The 20,652-nt window shown below is 38.9% G+C and overlaps 1 protein-coding gene across 6 annotated transcripts in view; it reads right to left on the bottom strand.

Annotated features, from left to right (window-relative positions):
- LOC114653592 (myosin light chain kinase 3-like) overlaps positions 1-20,652 on the bottom strand; it is a 189,929-nt gene that overhangs the window by 36,970 nt on the left and 132,307 nt on the right. For 2 of the 6 annotated variants that reach the window (XM_028803991.2, XM_051928835.1), the window contains exons 1-4: positions 10,787-11,668; positions 1,591-1,749; positions 1,228-1,324; positions 320-998 (exon numbers count right to left, since the gene is read on the bottom strand). In XM_028803991.2, coding sequence (XP_028659824.2) covers positions 320-998; positions 1,228-1,324; positions 1,591-1,749; positions 10,787-11,437 — 1,586 coding nt within the window. In that variant the 5' untranslated portion in view covers positions 11,438-11,668. Of the gene's footprint in view, positions 1-319; positions 999-1,227; positions 1,325-1,590; positions 1,750-10,786; positions 11,669-20,652 lie in introns of those variants that run through there. The other 4 variants (XM_051928837.1, XM_051928839.1, XM_051928836.1 and 1 more) reach the window with 3 other exon arrangements.

The raw sequence follows: 20,652 nt of genomic DNA, 5'->3' as shown, positions 1-20,652 counted from the left end.
ACATAACAGCTTTTGCCTTGATATCATTATAGGAGGTGTCATGGTGGTCCAATGACTATAACTGTTGTCAGATTTACAGTGTGTACAGTTTTTTTCTGTGCATTTGCACTTTCTCCTGGCACTTGGATTGCCTGTTGCTAAGATGTGGTACTGTTTCAGTCGATGTGTGTATGAGTGTGACATATTGCACAATGGATAGCCTGGAAGTGATAAATGTCTTGCACTCAATCTGCTGAGGTATGCTCTGAATTTCCTGGATTAGGTAAAGTGTAAAGTGGGCACAAAATGGATGGATAAATGGCATGTTATGGGAACTTACTTCTGCAATAATACAGTACAGTTCTTGTTCAGAACATCAGCAGACAGCTCCTGCTCTTCTTTGGTATTTTCATGTATAACATCTGAAGTCTCTTTTTCAGATAAAGAAGTTTCTTCATTTTCTGGCATGTCTTCAGTGTATATTTCATCCTCTTCCCCACATTCTTGTACATCTTCATTTGTGTTCTGCTCCTCCTCCTCCTCCTCCTGCTCCTCCTCCTCGTTCTCCTCCTCTTCCACCTCTCCTTCCTCCTCCTCCTCTTGAACTTGTATTTCAATCAGTTCTTCATCTGATGAAGTTTCCGGCACAAGTTCCTTCTCCTTTGTCTTTTCATGATTTGTCACACTGGGCTTTTCAGTTGGCCTGGCTTTAGGTTCGTGTGCTGCTTGTTCAAGGACTGAGGTAGAATTCTTAACTTTTGTGCTGTCTAACCCACTCCATGTTTCCTCTTTTTTGAAAGATTCATCTGCAGCCTTCTCAAGAACCACACTCTTGGAGATCTTTTCCAAGGGCACCTCTTCACTGGGCTTCTTCTCCAAATCTGTTGATGTTGATTCTTTAGATGGTGCTTGGATGTCTTCTGGAGGAGAAAATATTTTTCCCAATCTTTCAGCATTTTGTCGGTTTAACTGATTTACCTTTTCATCAGCTGCTGCCTGCTTCTTATAAACTGATGATTCTGTAAATAGATAGAGTCTATTTGAAGTAAATGGTAATTATGCTGCTAGTAGCAAAAACAAAATGCTACAAAAGAAGGAAAGTTTAGTAAGGAAAAAGTATGGTTAATAGTTGCTGTATAAAATATACTGGCTAAGTAAAAACCATCAGTCGTCAATGTGATTTACTGCATTACTGGAGCCACATATTCTTTGCAGACACAGTACAGGAATAGCATTTGGTGACCTCACCTGTGACATCGAGTGTTTTTTTCTTTTTTTGAGATTTCAGAACTTTAAGACTTATTCTTTGCTTTTCTTTCCCATCTTTTACTTTGTGATCCTTTAGCTGTAAAACAGAAGTAAATTGTTACAAACCTGGAAGAGCACAACATGATCATTTATAATTATTACAGTACAGCTTACACAAGGGTAACCCCAAAAGTAACAAATATATACAATTTTTTTTTAGAACGAACTGCAGCTGTTACTTTCTGAGCATCCCTCATGTAATTTGGCTGACATGGAATTTATTTTGAAAGAACGATCACAGAGTCTTATAATGACTAAACAGCACTTTGGGAAAAAGAGGATGGAGACAAGAACAAAACCTACAATGTATCTATATTTACGGTTAGCAAGGAAATGCTTGGGTCCCTGGAGTTTAGTCCTACGTGGGGGGTTGTGGATGGCTTCACAAGGCCTGGAATCACGGAGGTCACTGTGGGGTCGGATTCTTTGAGTCCAGTGAGCAGCTTTAGCTGAAGGAGCAGTCTGTTAAAAACAAGATGGCATTGCTTGGACAGGTCAGTGCAGATGCAGGTTAAGCAGTCATTTGAGCACAACTAACGTCACACTCTACAGCAAATATAAAAATAACACAAAATGGCTGCAGTGTTAGTGAAGCTCAATATAAGCGCGTTTTAAAGCTTGGCCAGCATAATGCTTACAGGAAAACACAGTGTTACTGTTTATCTCCCTCAAATATTAATGTAATATTCAGAGTGCTCAGGCAGATCAAGCAGCCCAATTAATGCATTATTTACATTTTTGAAGAGATCTTCTCTAAAATTATTATTATTATTTTCACTTGTTTCTCTTGTTCTGAATGCACATCCTGCTCTGTCATAATATGTTCTATTATAACACCAAAAATAAAACATAATATAAGGTTTGTGCAATGAGGAGAGACAGGAACAATAATTAACATTCTCCTGTGATGTAAAATTTTCAGATAATTCTGTTTTCATTTACTATGAAAGGAGAGACGTGTGCAGTTTTTAGGACTAAACTACATATTTCTCTAAAGAAGTTATCAAATGGTGACCATATATTGACACACAGAATGAAACACAATTAGACATCAAAATGTCTTGCTGAAATTAAACGTGCATCTGTTGGCATTGAATGTTAAGGGGATGCTATACTTTCCTTGACTTTTACAAAACCTATTTGAATTCTCTAAGGGAGAACATCTTAAGAATATGGAACTTGTACCTAAAAATGTTAATTTTATAGCTGCATATAGCTGTTGTTCTGCCATATAAAACTTTTTGAATACATATGGTAATGTATAGTACAACATTAATAAAACATTATATAACAGAATGGATTAAAGAAAAAGTGTTGCTGAAAAATAAACAGAAGCTGAGCAAAGCAAAATCAATCTAATTTTGCGCTAGATAGCATTGTTCATGGTCATCCCAAAGTACAGCACATTGGAAGGCCACAGCAGGCCAGGGCTGAAGACTGAATCTACTACAGCTTAGTGGTTGTTAATCCAACTGCTAGATTACTCTTAATGGATACCGTATTACATCACCATTTGCCTTCGTTTGAATATGGGAGCCAAATATTTACAGAATAATGCTGAACAAAACATTCTAAAGTGACACACCTAAGCTACAAGAAAATCACCGCACCATCAAGTGTTGTTCTAGGAGGACATAATTTGGGGTAGAGGGGATAATAATGAATTTTAGTTTGGAGAAATTGTTTAGCATTAATATTTTCTGTCAAGGGTTTGTATAGTAAACATTAACAAACAAAATGATTTTTTCTTTTATTTATTTTAATTAATTTGTTTTGAGAACAATGTGATAGGTGCTATCCAATAGGGTAAAATACTCACATAAATATAAACTTTGTATATACATCGATCAGCCACAACATTAAAACCACTGTTAGGTAACGTGAATGACATTGGTTATCTCATTAAAATTGCACAGGTTAGGATATATTAGGCAGCAAGTGCAAGTCAGTTCTTGAAGATGATGCTTTGGAAGCAGGAAAATTGGACAAGTGTAAGGTTTGAGCAGCTTTGACAAGGGACAAATTGTGATGGCCAGATGATTGAGTCAGAGCATCTCCAAACTGGCAGGTCTTGTGGGGTGCTTCTGGTGTGCGGTGGTTAGTACCAAGCAAAAGTGGTCTAAAGAAAAACAGTCAGTGAACTGGCAAAGAGTCATGGGCCCCCAAGGCTCATTGATATGCATGTAGAGCAAAGGCTAGCCCCAGCTTGCTGCTTATGGGGCTGTATAGCTGCAGAGCAGTGAGTGCCCATGCTGACACTTGTCCACTGCTGAAAGCACCTACTTTGAGCACATGAGCATCAGAACTGCATCACAAAGCAATGGAAGACAAAGGCCTAGTCTGATCAATCATGTTTTGCTTTAGATCATGTGGATGGCTGTGTGTGTTGGTTACATCGGGAAGAGATGGCAGCAGGACACACTATGAGGCTGGATGATGCTTTGGGCAATATTCTGCTGGGAAACCTTGGGTCCTCGTAAAATTCATCTGGATTTTACTTTGACACGTGCAATCTATCTAAAGATTGCTGCAGACCACAAACATACTTTCATGGCAACAGTATTCCTGGATGGTAGTGGCCTCTTGGAGCAAGATAATGTGCCTTGCAACACTGTAAAAATTGTTCAGGAATGGTTTGAGAACCATGCCAAAAAGTACAAGGTGTTGATTTGGCCTCCAAATTCCTCAGATCTCAATCTGATCGAGCATTTGTGGGATGTGAGAGAAAAACAAGTCTGATCTATTGAGGCCCCATTTTGCAACTTATAGGACTTAAATGAGCTGCTACTAATGTCTTGGTGCCACATACCAGAGGACACCTTCAGAGGTCTTGTGGAGTCCTTGCCTTGACATCTCAAAGCTGTTTTGGCAGCCCAAGGGTGGACCTACACAGTATTAGGCAGGTGGTTTTAATGTTGTATATATAAAAACACACATGCGTGTGTTGCTTTTATTGCTGATTCTAAATAAGTCCAGGATTGTGGGTGTATGAGCTATTGTGTCCTTTAGTAGTCTGGTGTCCCATCCAGGTTTAGTTCTTACCTTTTGCCCAAGGTCTGGTTAATTATGACCCTGAATTGAATGCTACGATACACACAGCATACGGTTAGAGAAAAAGGCAGTAAAAAATGCACCCAGCCAACCTTTTTTTTAATTTACATCATTCTCGGGAGGCCATATATCACTCACCCACTGATATGCAAACCTGATAAGAACAGAAATATTTTGCAATAGTTCAGCTGTAAGTAGAAGGCATATCACCATGGCAGTGTATAGATCCACACCTATTTTAAATCCTACCTATTCCCCCAGGATATAGCGGTAAGTGATCACTTGAGCAACAGAAGGAAAATTTTGAAAGGGAAAATCCCTTACCCCAGTGCTGTTAAACCCGAGTCAACATGCGTCATACTGTGAGGGTCACTAATATAGCTGCCCTAACTGGCCTTGCAAGTAAAAATATTAGTCAGTAACATAGGAGTGGCAGTGAGCTTGTGGTGAATTCATTACTGGGCTGGTGGTTGTGAATTTGAAAGGGAAGGAAAAGAAGGAACAACTAAATTGAGTGGCTTTAGGAATCATCCATCTTTTTCATTTTCAAACACAGGTTACTTGTGTGCGTAAAGCCTATCCAGGCATTGTCAAGAGCAAGAGGGGAGCAAGTTGTAGACAAACTGCCAGTCCATTGTAAAGCACAGTCAAACACCAACACTCATTCATGTCAATTAGGAGTTGTTATTAATGTAAAATCCATATTAATGTCATGGAGGAAGTAAAACAGAGCATTGAAACCCAGTAAGAACATACAAAAATGACTAGGACAGAATCTGACCCTGTACTCTGGAGTTGTCGGATAGTAGTCTCTACCCACTACATTACTGCTCTATTAGCTAGAACATTTCCCTAGACATGGAAAATATGAAAAATGTGATAGAAAATACTTTGTAAATCAATGTGTAAAATGTCATATTGAAAAAATAAACAAACATGATAACAAATGTAGCTTAGCTTAGGAAAACAGGGTTATATGACCTGGGATTCTATCAAGGTTGTTTGGTTAGTTAATAACTCAGTTGTCATAATATCTCACTCTAATGGTGTTTTTAAAGTCATCAAGTTACATCTAGGAGGTTATGTACGAAACATGCAGTAGGATGGACTTTGATGTACAACTACATCAGCAGGGTGCATCTAGGGATATCTGGACAGGTGAAATGGAGTTGTTTGGTATTTTCATTAGCCATAATAAAACTGCCAATTGAGTTAAAGAACAACTGATTTTTATATATTTTTTTCCCTGATTGCTTGGTTTTTTGTGTTCCTTTCCCCTCAGCTGTATTTTATAGACTATGTATGTTGTAAATGTTATGATTTGAATAGCTCAAATAAACAGCAGTGTAAATAATGATAGCATTGACAGCTTTCACATGGAATCAAATGTGTGATTGGTTGTAATAATGTATGCTAATGAAAACCTTACCTATCTCACATTTACCACACCTGATTTATCAGATTTAGACCAAACTGGAGTTAAAATACGTCTATATTGGAAATGCAACATCTTGTGTCTTCTAAAGAAGAGTCTAGACCTGGGGGGGCAAGGTCGTTCCTGGAGTGCTGCAGTGGCTGCAGGTTTTTGTTCCAGCTGATTTACTTAATAAGAAGCACTTATTGCTCAAGTAACACTTCTGCTTCATTTTAGTTGTCTCGTTCGTTAAGATTTTGAACCAGTATTGTTTATTTTAGTCTTAAACAGCTGTATTTTGTTTTTAATTGCTCCTTATTAGTAATAAGATGCAAATGACAAAATAAACCAGCATTTCTCCTTTTAGCTGGTTTCCATTTACACCTGTTTGATTTAATTAAACACTTGGAAGGAAAGTGAAGAGAAAAAAAAGTGAAGGACTGAAAATTACTTATCCATTTTAGACTTCAAATCATTTGGATGATATCCTTGAAAGGAAAAAAATCTAGGATATGAGAATGACCTGACATGGCAGATTTAAAGCATTAACAAGCCATGAAATTAAATTATGGGCAAGAATTTTTTACTAATTAAGCAACTGGGTTGGAACAAAAACCTGCAGCCACTGCGGCCCTCTGGGACTGACTTTGCCCACCCCTGGTCTAGACGGCTAACTGCTATTCAATGTAAAATGGTAAACTCTAGACATTATTTGCATTTTAAACTGATGCTGAAGGAGTAACCCTAGTGTCCTAAAGATGGCTGATGACACCTTTTATCAATGATGGCTTCTTTTATATGTTTATGTGTCTTCTGAACCAAGATTTTAAATGTTCTGGGCATTGCTGTGAGTTTCCTCTATGTCCTCTTCTTTCTTTACACCTCCAAAAGAATTACAAATGAGGTTGAGTAGTAACTCTTCTGCATGACTGAACATAGTTGAAATAATGAGTTTTTGTCCCCTGCTTTACAATCAACGCTACTGGGACTAAGCTGAGGTTTCTGTGACTTGGCAAAAAATGGGTTTAGAAAATGACAGAATTAATAAATTTTTAGATATGAAGAAAATAGTACTGTATTAGGATTAAAAATGTGACTCTGGTAGAGTTATGCATTTTTTATCACTTTTGCATTTTTGACATTTTGATGTAGCTGGATTAACTCAGTTGATCCGTACAAAAATGTGCAGCACACACCTCTAAATATAACCCCATGGTATTAGATGAGCTGCTCCTCCACAGATGACACCAGACCTTTTCTAGATAAAAGAATAGAAGGTCAGCTGGAAAGTCTCTGCTGTGAATAAGTTGACAGTAAAAACAGGTGTTCGACTGCTCGGCACTGCTATTCAGCCTGGTATGTCGGAGGGGGTGGGAAAATATTTGATGAAACACTTGACTCATTTTAAATTTTAAAATGTCTCAAGGTCACTGTTTTAAGACCTGTCAGAAGCTCTCAATTGTTAAACTATGGGATTACAATGAATTCAGATATGCAAATTACTTTCAGAATTAAGGACATCCGCACCATTATTTTTGAACACTGTGTCATGCAACTTGTCTTTAAATCTTTTAAAAAACTTCATTCTACATGAAAGCAGATTTTTTGTATGTAATGTTTTTTGCATGTGGCTGTTCGAATCTCTATTATAATTTATAAAATTTTTGTTAAAGGTGGGAGATTATTATATGAAATATTTTTCCACTGTTTTCTGCGAAGTCCAGAAGTTCCAACATCCTGGATTTGAACCCCACAGCCGCTTGTTGTGATGTTTGCACAATCTTCTTGTGTCTGCATGGGTTTTTCCTTTGAGTTTTTTTTACCCACAAACCCAAAAAAGCGTAGATTGGCCTTATGTGAGTATGAGCGCGTATATGAGTGGACTCTGCAATGGACTGGCTCTCCACCTAGAGCTGCTTCCTGCGCTGAACTCCATGCTAACTCAGAAGATTAAGCGGCTTTGAGAATGTGCTATTTTCTCCACAATTAGCAGTTGATCGTAAGCTTCTCTCTGCAACAGGTAAGTACTTTTCTTCATCAGCTTTGTTGAAAGTAGGTCTGTTTTTCTGACTTAATCATACTATTTTCATGTGATTTGTTTAAACAATTTAAATAAATAAACATTGGCTAATCTATTTACAAAACACCATTTCAAACTAAAAATATTCTTTTAAAATGTTAATCCAATGTTTTTTTAACCAAATTCCTTCAAATATTTTAGAATAACAATTGTCAGGAAAGACATACGATCAAATATTATAGCGTTAGAAAAAAAAAAAACAATATTGTTTGCTTCCTACTTGTGCTTCTGCAGGCCAGATCACGTTGTAGTTCAGCGTTAGCAGAGCAGATCAACTGTACTGCAGGCTGCCAGTATTACAGCATGTACTGCAGTAGATATGTGAACAGCCCCTTGGGTAACGAAGATACACTGCTGAGGTACTTGTCATCTGATCTTAGAGGCAGCAGGCAGAGCTTGTCAGCTTTGGCTGCCCATGGCTCTTTCATCACTCATTCTGGATTTCCTATTAAAGATATTAATGAGCTTTGCACCTCGCAACAAGCAATATGCAGAAATCACATTTTTTTATTGGAATGCACAATTCTATGAAATAAACAGCAGCATAAAGTGGAATGATCTAATCTAACTGCAACTGAATGCATTTGTAAAGCAATCCAAAATAATCAAGCCTTTTTATATTTGAATGCCAGCATCACCAAACCAATGTTTTGCCCATTACGTATCACAATTTTTGATATTATTGGTGTAAACCATTTAAAGAGTATTTTTCAAACATAAAAAGTATGAATGTTAACTTAATTGGTGATTGTAAATTTGCAGAGTCCTGAGCAAGTGTCAGTGCAGCCATGTGAGTGCCCTGCAGTGGACCGTTTTCTGTCTTAAATCCAGTGCTGAACAAATACGTTCTGGATGGACAAAAAATACTGAGGACAGGCATAAAACCTCTGACGACTATTTTTCTTTAGTATAAAAAACAACAGTAATCTGAAGGTCATATATACAGGAGGATATATTACTAAAATGGCTTCTTGCTTAAGTTTCAAGCTTATTGGCATTGTAATAGTATTTTAAGATAATTATTAATATAGAACTGTCAGATAAGGATCCAGAAACAGAACCATACAGTAGTGTTTGCTTACATGGCTATTAATTTTTTTTTTTTGTTCTTTATTTTGCCTTACACAATTTCTTATATTAGGAATTTGTTAGTTTTCACATACCCTATGGGGTCAGAGTGCAGGGTCTGCCATTGTACAGCACCCCTGGAGCAATTGCAGGTTAAAGGTCTTGCTCAAGGGCCCAGCAGAGTAGGATCTCTTTTAGCAGTAACGGGGATTTGAGCTGGCAACCTTGCAGATACTGGCACAGATTCTTAGCCTCAGAGCCACCACTCCACCCCTTTATTTATTTGTATAGAGAATATATTAAAACACATCCATTCATCAATGTATTAACTCACTTATCCAGTTCAGGGTCACAGGGAGCTGGACCCTATAAAGAGAAGCATCAGGTACAAAGTAAAAAAACAATCAATAGTGGACACCACTCCATCATGTGGAACCTTTGCATAAACAGCCACAATCACTCTTTGGGACAGTTTAGAGGTGAAAAATAACCTGCTCTGAACATATTTGGGATGTAGGAGGAATATCCACTGAGAAGCATGGAAAACAAGCAAACTCCACACAGGCAGTGATTCAAACCCATGGCTCCAGAGCTGTGAAGTAGTAATGCTAAATACTATGTTAAAACCTTAACCTTATTATCAAGCATTAGTTATCATTTTTATGTTATTGTATTTTCTATCTTTGCATTACATATGTCATATGTTTTCATGAACCGGTATATTCAGAGGGATGCCCAGTTCCCTTAAATTGAACAGTTTTAACATATTTTAACTGAAGAGAAGCCCTGGAATTTATTACTTGTGTTTGCAATGTGATAGACACCGTAAGCTGAAACCATTTGCTAAATAAGTGGAATGCCTTTCTAACCAGGGATGCTGGAGGTCAAAAGCTGCCTGTTTGCCAGCTCAAAAAACTATGCTTTGTCTGTTTAAAGTTATATGCATAAAGCTTTGTTTTATATTATACATAGGCCAAAAACTCTCTGGTGTGGTGAAGATTTAAACAGATGTGTTAACACACATAGAAACTTAATGTCTTAATTTGCTGAATCTGAACAACTTACTACATACACAGAAGTACAGCCAAGTGTCACGTTTTATTATGGCCTAGACTTTCATGCGAGTCTAGATAGAGCTGTAATAAACAGATGAGTGGTAGTTCACCATCCTGCCAAGAGAAGTAGTCTGGGGACACCGTGTCTCCTGTTCTTCATTCCCTAAGCCAACATGTACATTTGAAAATAACATGACATTTTATTATAATGTTGTACTGCTTCTCTACACCTTGTAGTTTTTAAGATTAATTGTCAAATTCAAAATGGAGATTGAGATGTTACTGTGTGATCTTTACCATTACTAAAATTTTTTATGGAGTAAAAGATATTCAGGTGTGTTTTACTAAAGGAGCACATTTACACCTTGGTCCAGAGAATAAACTGGAAAAGAAAAAGCACCACAAGTAACACTATAATGTGAATGAAGGCTTGCAGTGTGCTACAGATGCCTGGTTAAATACTTATTAAAAAAAAGGAATGAATAAACTTCAGTAGAAAAAAACAAACACACATATATTTATATATTATATACTGTATATACATTTGAAATATTTAGAGCTAGTTCTTTCTGTAAGCTTCCATTTAACATACATCATAATAATATATGTGCATTAACATTTGATGGATACATCATATACCATACTAAGGTCAAAAATATGGCATGTTATTTAGTAATTAGTACATTATACAGTATGCCTACTGTACATGTACAGTTTCTGGTACATACATTACATTATTGGCTACATTAAAGCTGTAGACACATTCTTGTTATGGAAATTACACCATATAGTGCTTTGCAAATACAATATAAACTTTACTGCACTTCTTACCTTTTCCATCCGTTTTTTCCATATTGTGTCACTTTTCTCAGAAGCATGTCTTTTCACAGGCTGCTTAGGCCGATTGTCTTTTACTGCTGACACATTTACCATGCTGGGCTTTGGAGGGCATTTTTCTTTGAAAAAATGCTCAGTAATTCTGGATGTTTTAATGGTTTCTCCAACAAAGTTTATAAGCTGCTGGATGCCAAGAACAATTTTTTCGACTCCGTCTAACCTTTTTGTCTGTTGTTCGGATCTTTGATCCATGGAGGACAACAAAGTTGTAATTTCCAAAAAAACGTCTTTAATATCATTTGAGGTCACTTTTTCTTGGGCCTGTTGAATTTGGCTTAGATCCTGTTTGCTTGCTTTCAGTACTTCAACTTCATCTTCAATTACCTCAATATCTTTTGCCATGCTGTCCAACCTGTTGAGCACTTTTTCCTGGATGTTGATAAGCTTGTCCATTTTGCAACCCAGAGTGTCGATCTTGATATCCATGTCATTAAAATTGTCAACAGAGTTATTGATGTTTCTTATAATCTTCTTGCATGTGCTTCCAGTGCTACAGGTGGGTCCATGGTTCTGTATAGCGTTTGGGTCATAGATTTTAGCAAGGGAATTCACAAAAGTAGTACTCTGACTTTCTTTGTTGCTCATAGTGAAAATTTAAAACTGTATTAGCATTCCTTTTAGTAATTAATGAAAGTTAAATTATTTTAAACAACTCTTCTGTTCAAAATGTCATTATTATTTTTTCTGTGGCTCTTTTTTTCTTCATGTAGTTACTTGATCAAAACAGTATTTGCCAGCCAAATAAAACAATAAATACACAAGCTTAAAGCAGTGAGATGGTCTGTTTCTGTTTCTTTCTTTTTCTCTCTTTCTGCATTTCGAAGTTCCTCACCCCCCTGGACCTTGTAGGTATCAAGAATGGAACGCGTTGACCTCCATAAATGCAGACCACACAGTGACGTAAGCAGCAGAATGGACAAGGCCATTTGAGCCCACCAGAATTTGGCAGTGAGAAAGTGACACGATATATGAGAACCTTTGAGTGCTGAGCCATTCTGGCAGCCGCTGCTGCTAGGTGTCAGAAATTGGGGACATACAGATTGCGATGCAGTCTGCTGTTGATAAACATGATAGTTTCTAAATCTGACATTTAAAGTGCTTGCCACGGACCACACATTGCACTGGATTCACAGTTATGTAAACAAAATTATTAAACATTTTCATATACAAATATGAATTTTGTTATTACAAATTTATAAACTTCTTTATGTGTTATATACTTAAACAACATGAGTTTTAATTGAACTGTGAAGCTCTTAGAAAAATAACATGTTCAATTATTAACTTTTAAATGACAAACAGAAACTGAAAACTTCCATGTAGACCCAATAAAGATTTATCTTTCAATTTTGTTTTTGGATTATGCAAGGATGTATGTATAACATTCATATCATATTCCTTCACTTTTGATTTTAATGTAATTACAGTTGATTCCTATTTCAAAATAAAAAACATTCTTTGGTACTTGGTGCTACAGCAGTTGTTCTACACTACTGTTCCATATATAGATCTTCATTTGTATTTGTAGTTTGTATTTGTTCACAAAAAATAAACAAGATAAAATATGGAAATTACAGTTCTTTTGTCCCGAGGCCCCAAATGTAAATTGCTTATGAAAAAAGGATGAATGAACACTAATTATTCTGTTTTTATAGGATTCAATGTAGGTAATTTGGATACAGTATTTGTAAAATATTTGTAAATTTTTCTAACAAAGCAACATGTACAAAACCACCTCATGGATCCAGCATTCTCAGTTCAAATATTTTATTTAGTGATAGTGTGTGTGGAGTCTACATATTGTCCATATGCGTTTTTTCTCCAGTTACTTTGTTTTTCTCCGAAATGCACTGTATTTTCTCCCTGTAGCTGCACTGGGTTTTCCTCTAGGTACTCTGGCCTCCCCCCCAAAACATCCATCCATCCATTTTCCAACCCGCTGAATCCAAACACAGGGTCACGGGGGTCTGCTGGAGCCAATCCCAGCCAACACAGGGCACAAGGCAGGAACCAATCCCGGGCAGGGTGCCAACCCACCGCAGGACACACACAAACACACCCACACACCAAGCACACACTAGGGCCAATTTAGAATCGCCAATCCACCTAACCTGCATGCCTTTGGACTGTGGGAGGAAACCGGAGCGCCCGGAGGAAACCCACGCAGACACGGGGAGAACATGCAAACTCCACGCGGAGGACCCGGGAAGCGAACCCGGGTCCCCAGGTCTCCCAACTGCGAGGCAGCAGTGCTACCCACTGCGCCACTGTGCCGCCCCCCCAAAACATGCCAAAGATTAAAATCTGACCCCAGTACAACTGTGTGTGTGTGTGTGTGTGTGAGTATGATTTTGAAAGTACTCTAAATTGCAAAAGATTGTGAGGCCTCTAAAAGACCCATAAAACAGGCCAGGTCCCTCCCTAACCTACTCTATTAACCGGCTTTGGCGTACATGGGCCTAAGACAGGTTTTGGCTTCAAAAGTTCAAAATATATCATTAATCTCCCAAAAATTACAAAACTACATAAAAGTGCTTCTCAATGGAAAGGAAACCATCAATCTCTGACATGAATCCAACAAGGGCACTTCATAAATGAAGAATTTGTTTTGCACTCAGCAAGAAAAGAAAAAAAATGACAAAAAGGCAAAAGTATTTGCATAAGGAGGCAATCCAGAGCAACAAGTACCAAAACACTATCTAAAGAGCAGAATCCAAAGACAGAAGCACAGACAGAAAATCCAGACAACCTACCAATACTTACAATAAACTCCTACCACCTCAAGGAAGCACTACTGTGTCCTTTCTAGCTGATATAGCTGCTCATGTATAACAAATATTGTTGTTGAATGATAAACCCCTGCAATGAGCTTAGGCTCTTTAAGGTTCAGACCATTCATGTTATTTTAATTTGGATAAATTTGTAAATCCCATAGTCTAGCACCTATATATGCACTGATAAGCCACAACATTAAAAGCACCCGCCTATGGTCCCCCTATTGCTACCAAACCAGCTCTGACCCATCTAGGCATTTACTCCACAAGACCTCTGCAGGTGTCCTGTGGTATCTGGCAATAAGATGTTAGCAGCAGATCATTTAAGTTCTGTAAGTTGCCAGGTGAGGCCTCCAAAAACTGTACTTGTTTTTCCGGCATATCCCACAGATTTTTGATTGGATTTAGATCGTAGCAATTTGGAGGTCAAGTCAACACATTGAACTATTTCTCATGTTCCTCAAATGGTTCCTGAACAATTTTTACAGTGTGGCAAGGTACATGTCCTACTGGAAGAGACTACTACCATCAGGGAATGCTGTTGCCACGAATGGGTGTAAGTGGTCTGCAACAAACTTTAGATAGGATGTCCGTGTCAAAGTAACTTCTGTATGAATGTCAGAAATCAAGGTTTGGGATTACTCAGAGGATCACACTGCCTCCGCCAGCTTGACTTCTTCCCATAGTGCATCCTGTTGCCATCTCTTCTCCAGGTAAAAGATACACATGCACCCATCTGACAACATGATCTAAAAGAAAACATGACTCATCAGACCAGGTTACCTTGTTCCATTGCTCCATGGTCAAGTTCTGATGCTCGCATGCACATTGTAGGCACTGTTAGCAGTGAACAGAATTTGCAAAGCCACTCTGACCAGTCTGCAGTTATGCAGTCCCATAGAAAGCAAACTGTGAGGCATTGTGTATTCTGATGTCTTTCTCTCAAAGAACTTAAAACAAAAAGGTAGTCATTGTTATTAAAGGACAAGTTTGGTATTGTTCATAATAAAAAACATGTATATAAATTAATGTGGTATATAACATTTGTGTATACCAAATTAATATGGTATATATTCATTTGTCATATAAAATTGTGCTTTAAAGAGAAGCATTTTTTACAAATTTTAAAAATACCTTAAAACTTACAGAGTATGTCAATTTTTCAAGACAAAAATGTTACTGGGTATTGATCTGTATCTTGAGATTACATAAATATTGCAAAAATGTTGTTTTAAGAAGGCAAAAAAGCAAACCATTGTTGTGAGATTCAGCCATTTTAAAAGAAGCCCAGTTGTGAGAACTACTTCGCCAGTTACCGTGTTCGTCTTCCAACATGGCAAAATTTCAGCCCCATGGAGACTCCTTGCTGCAGCTTGCAGAAAGCGGTGGATGAACTTGGCCCCAGAACTATGGGTTCACTATCATCACCAACCACCCATTATTGACATTATTGAATGTTGGTTTGCAAATATAAAATGATGTTCCTGTTCTGTGGGCAACTTGATAGTAATAACTGAAAGTGGCACACTTACAGTCACTTTTATTCTTTCACTTTACGGAAATTTATTTCTTTATGTCTCAAAGATTGTGTACTGCCAATAATCTAATAACGCACATGTGGGCTTCGGTGAGGGAGAATATTGAGCAGACATGTAGTATGAAATCAAGAGAAATGAACTGAACAGATAAGTATCCATTCATTCGTCCTTCCATTTACCTAACCCGTTTCTCCAGGGCAGGTTTGTGGGGCAGCTGGCTCCTATACCAGCAAGCATCACACTCAAGGCAGGAGCAATCCCTGGACAGGGTGACAATCCATTGCAGGGCAAACACAAAGAGGCACTTTATCAATGCCAGTTCGCCTACCCTGCATGTGTATGGACTGTGAGAAAAAGGCATGGAACCTGGGAAGAACATGCAGACTACACTTAACACGCACATCTCAGTCTCTTTCACTGCAAGAAAGCATCACTACCAGTGCGCCACCTTGCTACCGAATAAATTTATTATTATTAATTGCTGTCCTCAATGTGTTTTCATCCAATACTATATTCAAAGAAAATAGCTATGGTCATGATGGCATGGCCACTTGATCCTCAGTGATGACCAGCTGGAGGCCAAGACAGCCCTCCACCTCAGCACATAGCAAAAGTGGCCACACAGACACACAAAGAAAAGCTGGATTGATTGGTTGTGGGGTGATGTGCAGGAAGTCAACTCCGTCCCACAAAGATGCCCTGCATTGGAACAAGTGGAAATTGACATACGAAATAGTAGACTGTGTCAATGTGGGACATATATATGACAGGCGCAGTGGTGGCTCTGAGGCTAGGGATCTGCACTGGCAATTGGAAGGTTGCCGGTTCAAGTCCCATAAATGCCAAAAGAGACTCTGCTCTGTTGGGCCCTTGAGCAAGGCCCTTAACCTGCAATTGCTGAGTGCCTTGAGTAGTGAGAAAAGTGCTATATAAATGCAAAGAATTATTACACTAATCTAAGATCAATCTATTCATATATTCTTCTCCACTGTAGGCACAATATTAATGATAACAATAATCAATCCATCTTCATAACCTGCTTATCCAAGGCAGGGTACGGGGGCAACTGAAGCCTATGCCAGCAAGCATCAGGTGCAAGGCAGGAACCTGGAAAAGCCACCAGTCCATCTTAGAGTGAACATCCACACACAATCTCACACACACACACACACACAAACATGGGCCACTTTAGCAGTGCCAATTCAATGCTATTATACTATTTTATTGAACATCTGTTTGTTTTTACAGGCCGTGGCCAAACATAACTGCTGCAGAAACAGAATTTCAGAAGCAAAAGTAGATAGATAGATAGATAGATAGATAGATAGATAGATAGATAGATAGATAGATAGATAGATAGATAGATAGATAGATAGATAGATAGATAGATAGATAGATAGATAGATAGATAGATAGATAGATACTTTATTAATCCCAAAGGGAAATTCACATACTCCAGCAGCAGCATACTGATAAAAAACAATATTAAATTAAAGAGTGATAACAATGCCGGCATACAGACAGACAATAACTTTGTATAATTTTAACGTTTACCCCCCCGGGCGAAATTGAAGAGTCGCATAGTGTGGGGGAGGAACGATCTCCTCAGTCTGTCAGTGGAGCAGGACATTGACAGCAGTCTGTCGCTGAAGCTGCTCCTCTGTCTGGAGATTAAACTGTTTAGTGGATGCAGTGGATTCTCCATTATTGACAGGAGCCTGCTCAGTGCCTGTCGCTCTGCCACGGATGTCAAACTGTCCAGTTCCGTGAATACAATAGAGCCTGCCTTCCTCACCAGTTTGTCCAGGCGTGAGGTGTCCCTTTTCTTAATGCTGCTTCCCCAGCACACCACTGTGCAGAAGAGGGCACTCGCCACAACCGTCTGATAGAACATCTGCAGCATCTTATTGCAGATGTTGAAGGACGCCAGCCTTCTAAGGAAGTATAGTCGGCTCTGCCCTCTCTTACACAGAGCATCAGTATTGGCATCCAGTCCAATTTATCATCCAGCTGCACTCCCAGGTATTTATAGGTTTGCACCCTCTGCACACAGTCACCTCTGATGATCACGGGGTCCATGAAGGGCCTGGTCCTCCTAAAATCCACCACCAGCTCCTTGGTTTTGCTGGTGTTCAGTTGTAGGTGGTTTGAGTCGCACCATTTAACAAAGTCCTTGATTAAGTTCCTATACTCCTCCTCCTGCCCACTCCTGATGCAGCCCACGATAGCAGTGTTGTCAGCGAACTTTTGCACGTGGCAGGACTCCGAGTTGTATTGGAAGTCCGATGTATATAGGCTGAACTGGACCGGAGAAAGTACAGTCCCCTGCGGCGCTCCTGTGTTGCTGACCACAATGTCAGACGTGCAGTTCCCGAGACGCACATACCGAGGTCTGTCTGTAAGATAGTCCACGATCCATGCCACCAGGTATGAATCTACTCCCATCTCTGTCAGCTTGTCCCTAAGGAGCATAGGTTGGATGGTGTTGAAGGTGCTAGAGAAGTCTAGAAACATAATTCTTACAGCACCACTGCCTCTGTCCAAGTGGGAGAGGGATCAGTGTAGCATGTAGATGATGGCATCCTCCGCTCCCACCTTCTCCTGGTATGCGAACTGCAGAGGGTCGAGGGCGTGGTGGACCTGTGGCCTTAGGTGGTGAAGCAGCAGCTGCTCCATGGTCTTCATCACATGTGACATCAAAGCGACAGGCCGGAAGTCGTTCAGCTCACTAGGATGTGATATCTTTGGGACGGGGGTGATGCAAGATGTTTTCCAAAGCCTCGGGACTCTCCCCTGTTCCAGGCTCAGGTTGAAGATGCGCTGTAGAGGACTCCCCAGCTCCAACGCACAGGCCTTCAGTAGTCGTGGCGATACTCCATCTGGACCCGCTGCTTTGCTGGCACAAAGTCTCCTCAGCTTTCTGCTCACCTGCGCTGTTGTAATTGTGGGTTGGGGGAAACTCTCTCCTATGCTGGTATCAGCAGAAGGATGGTTGGCGGGTGCAATACTCTGAGGTGAGAGTGGGTTAGGGTGGTCAAACCTTTTAAAAAAAGTTGTTCATCTGGTTTGCTCTCTCCACATCTCTCTTGATGGTGGCACCCCGCTTCGAGCTGCAGCCAGTGATGATCTTCATCCCATCCCACACTTCCTTCATGCTGTTGTTCTGCAACTTCTGCTCCAGCTTTCTCCTGTACTGCTCCTTCACTGCCCTGAGCTGGACTTGGAGTTTCTTCTGCATGCGCTTGAACTCATGCTGATCACCGCCTTTAAAAGCCCTTTTCTTCTGGTTCAAAAGGCCCTTGATGTCACTTGTAATCCATGGCTTGTTGTTAGCATAGCAGCGTACTGTTCTTACTGGAACTACAATGTCCATACATAAATTGATGTAATTAGTAGTGCAGTCAACAACCTCCTCAATGTTCTCACTATGTGACCCCTGCAGGATATAACAGTCCGTAGTTCCAAAGCAGTCTCTCAGAACCTGCTCTGCATCTGGGGACCACTTCCTGAATGAGCGTGTGGTTGTAGGTAGGACCCTCACTCTTGGTTTGTAGTGAGGCTGAAGCAGAACCAGGTTATGATCTGCTTTCCCAAGTGCAGGCAGCGGGTTGGTGCTGTATGCATCTTTAACGTTTGCATACAGTAGGTCAATATTCCTATTTCCCCGGGTGTTACAATCCACATACTGGAAGAAGGCAGGTAATGTTTTGTTCAGCGTCACATGGTTAAAGTCTCCAGCAATTAGCACAAGTAGGACTATAATCAGAGTATAGCTTGGTGCTAGGGTCTTGTTGGGTTGTCATAACTCCAACCACAACAGTGGAAATGAGTTATTAACTCAAGAAAAAATTACGAAGAATCTGCGATAAAATAATTATTTCTAGTTTCCTTTGTTATCACAAGGATGCCCCATAGATGAGGAAGGCATGTTTTCTTAAACTGAAATCTTTGCTGCTTCAATGTTGACATATTTGGTACGTTTTACTGCTTTGTTACATTTACCTCAGAAGTCAGATGTTGGTCCTGGAAGTGATGTCACATCCGAGCTAACCGTGTTCTGGTAAAACACTTGGAAAATCAATATGGATGTCTCCAAGGAATACCATTGTTGTGCTTTCTCTTTCAGAATACACACAACTATTGAATTATGCAGTATTTTGCCTATCCAAATACTGCAGCAACATATCCACAGATTGAAGTTGGAAAGTAATGTGTGTACAACGGATATAACGAAAAGCAAATAGACAGGAGTGCTAATAAACAGTATATACTATAGCTTTCAACTTGGATTTTGAGGTCAGGGTTGGTGAGGCTCTCCCATCTTTCCAAGTATGAAATCCAACTTGTAGGGCATTCCAGTTGAAACTTTTTATTGAGAACTTAGAAATTTCAGCTTCCCAGTTCAAGTGGAACGCAGCATAAAATGTTTTAATTTAGCTATGGATCAATGTACCCTTTAGCCCTTTTGTAAGCTGAAAGAATAGGCAAGGCATTTTTTAAATTTATAAAAAAAAAACATTTAGTTTTAGAGCACAGTTTTTGGGACAAATTTATATATACTATAGTTGTGAAGAAATAACTGGAAAAAGTGCCAAAGTTATCATTTAACAAATGTTATTATTATTGGTTCTGCCTATGAAAATTTATTTTTGTATTTAGTTGAGCTTAATTTTTTTGAGCTTGTTTAATTTTTAACATTCTTTTAAATCATTTCACACTCATTTTTTATGGCTGTGGTCATACTGGCTTACTGGTCGTGGAATAGTAGTTTAATTTTTGGACTTGAAACCCTAAGGTTGTGGGTTCAAATGACAAAGTCACTGTGACATTGTGCTACCATGAGCAACTCATTTCACCTTTCCATGCTTCAACTGGAAAAAACAAAAGGAATGTGATCAATTGTATCTCAAATGTTGTAAGTTATCTTGGATAAAAGTGTCAGCCAAATAATTTTAATATTGTTTATGATAACAATACCCATTTTTAGTTTAGTGCTTGGTGACGTGTTGTATAAACTTTATTTAAGAGAGTAGTGCGCTACACCTTATATTTTAGCATTGGAATATTTAATACAAAAATTGACTTTCATTAGCATTAAAGGCAGTTCTCCCAGTCAATCCCTCTTCCCCTTTCCCTTTTTGGATGCCTTTCTTGTGGAGGTGTTCAAAACAGCAAACATCTGAACAATAAAGTTGTAAATTTGTTAAAAAGAATTTAGGTTTGTTAAGTTGGACTTGATTGTATGGAACGTTACATGCTTTTAATAAATTCAATAAAAGATATCAATAAAAAAACAGGTTAGCAGGGAAAACCAATAGTTGAAACCAGAAGTCTTGTATATTAATTAGCAATTATGCCAAGTGTGCCAATCAATTTGACCAGCATGCCCCAATGTAGGCCGGTCATAACTTAACTTTCATTTAACAAAGAAATTTGTCTGGTCACAAAACTTTGGAAATTAAGGAGTTAATGGAATTTTTTTGTACCC

This window comes from Erpetoichthys calabaricus, chromosome 6 (genome assembly GCF_900747795.2).
Source record: "Erpetoichthys calabaricus chromosome 6, fErpCal1.3, whole genome shotgun sequence".
NCBI classification, from domain to species: Eukaryota; Metazoa; Chordata; class Cladistia; order Polypteriformes; family Polypteridae; genus Erpetoichthys; species Erpetoichthys calabaricus.
Note: the sequence above shows the minus strand (reverse complement) of the source record. Positions and strands in the feature narration are given on the sequence as shown.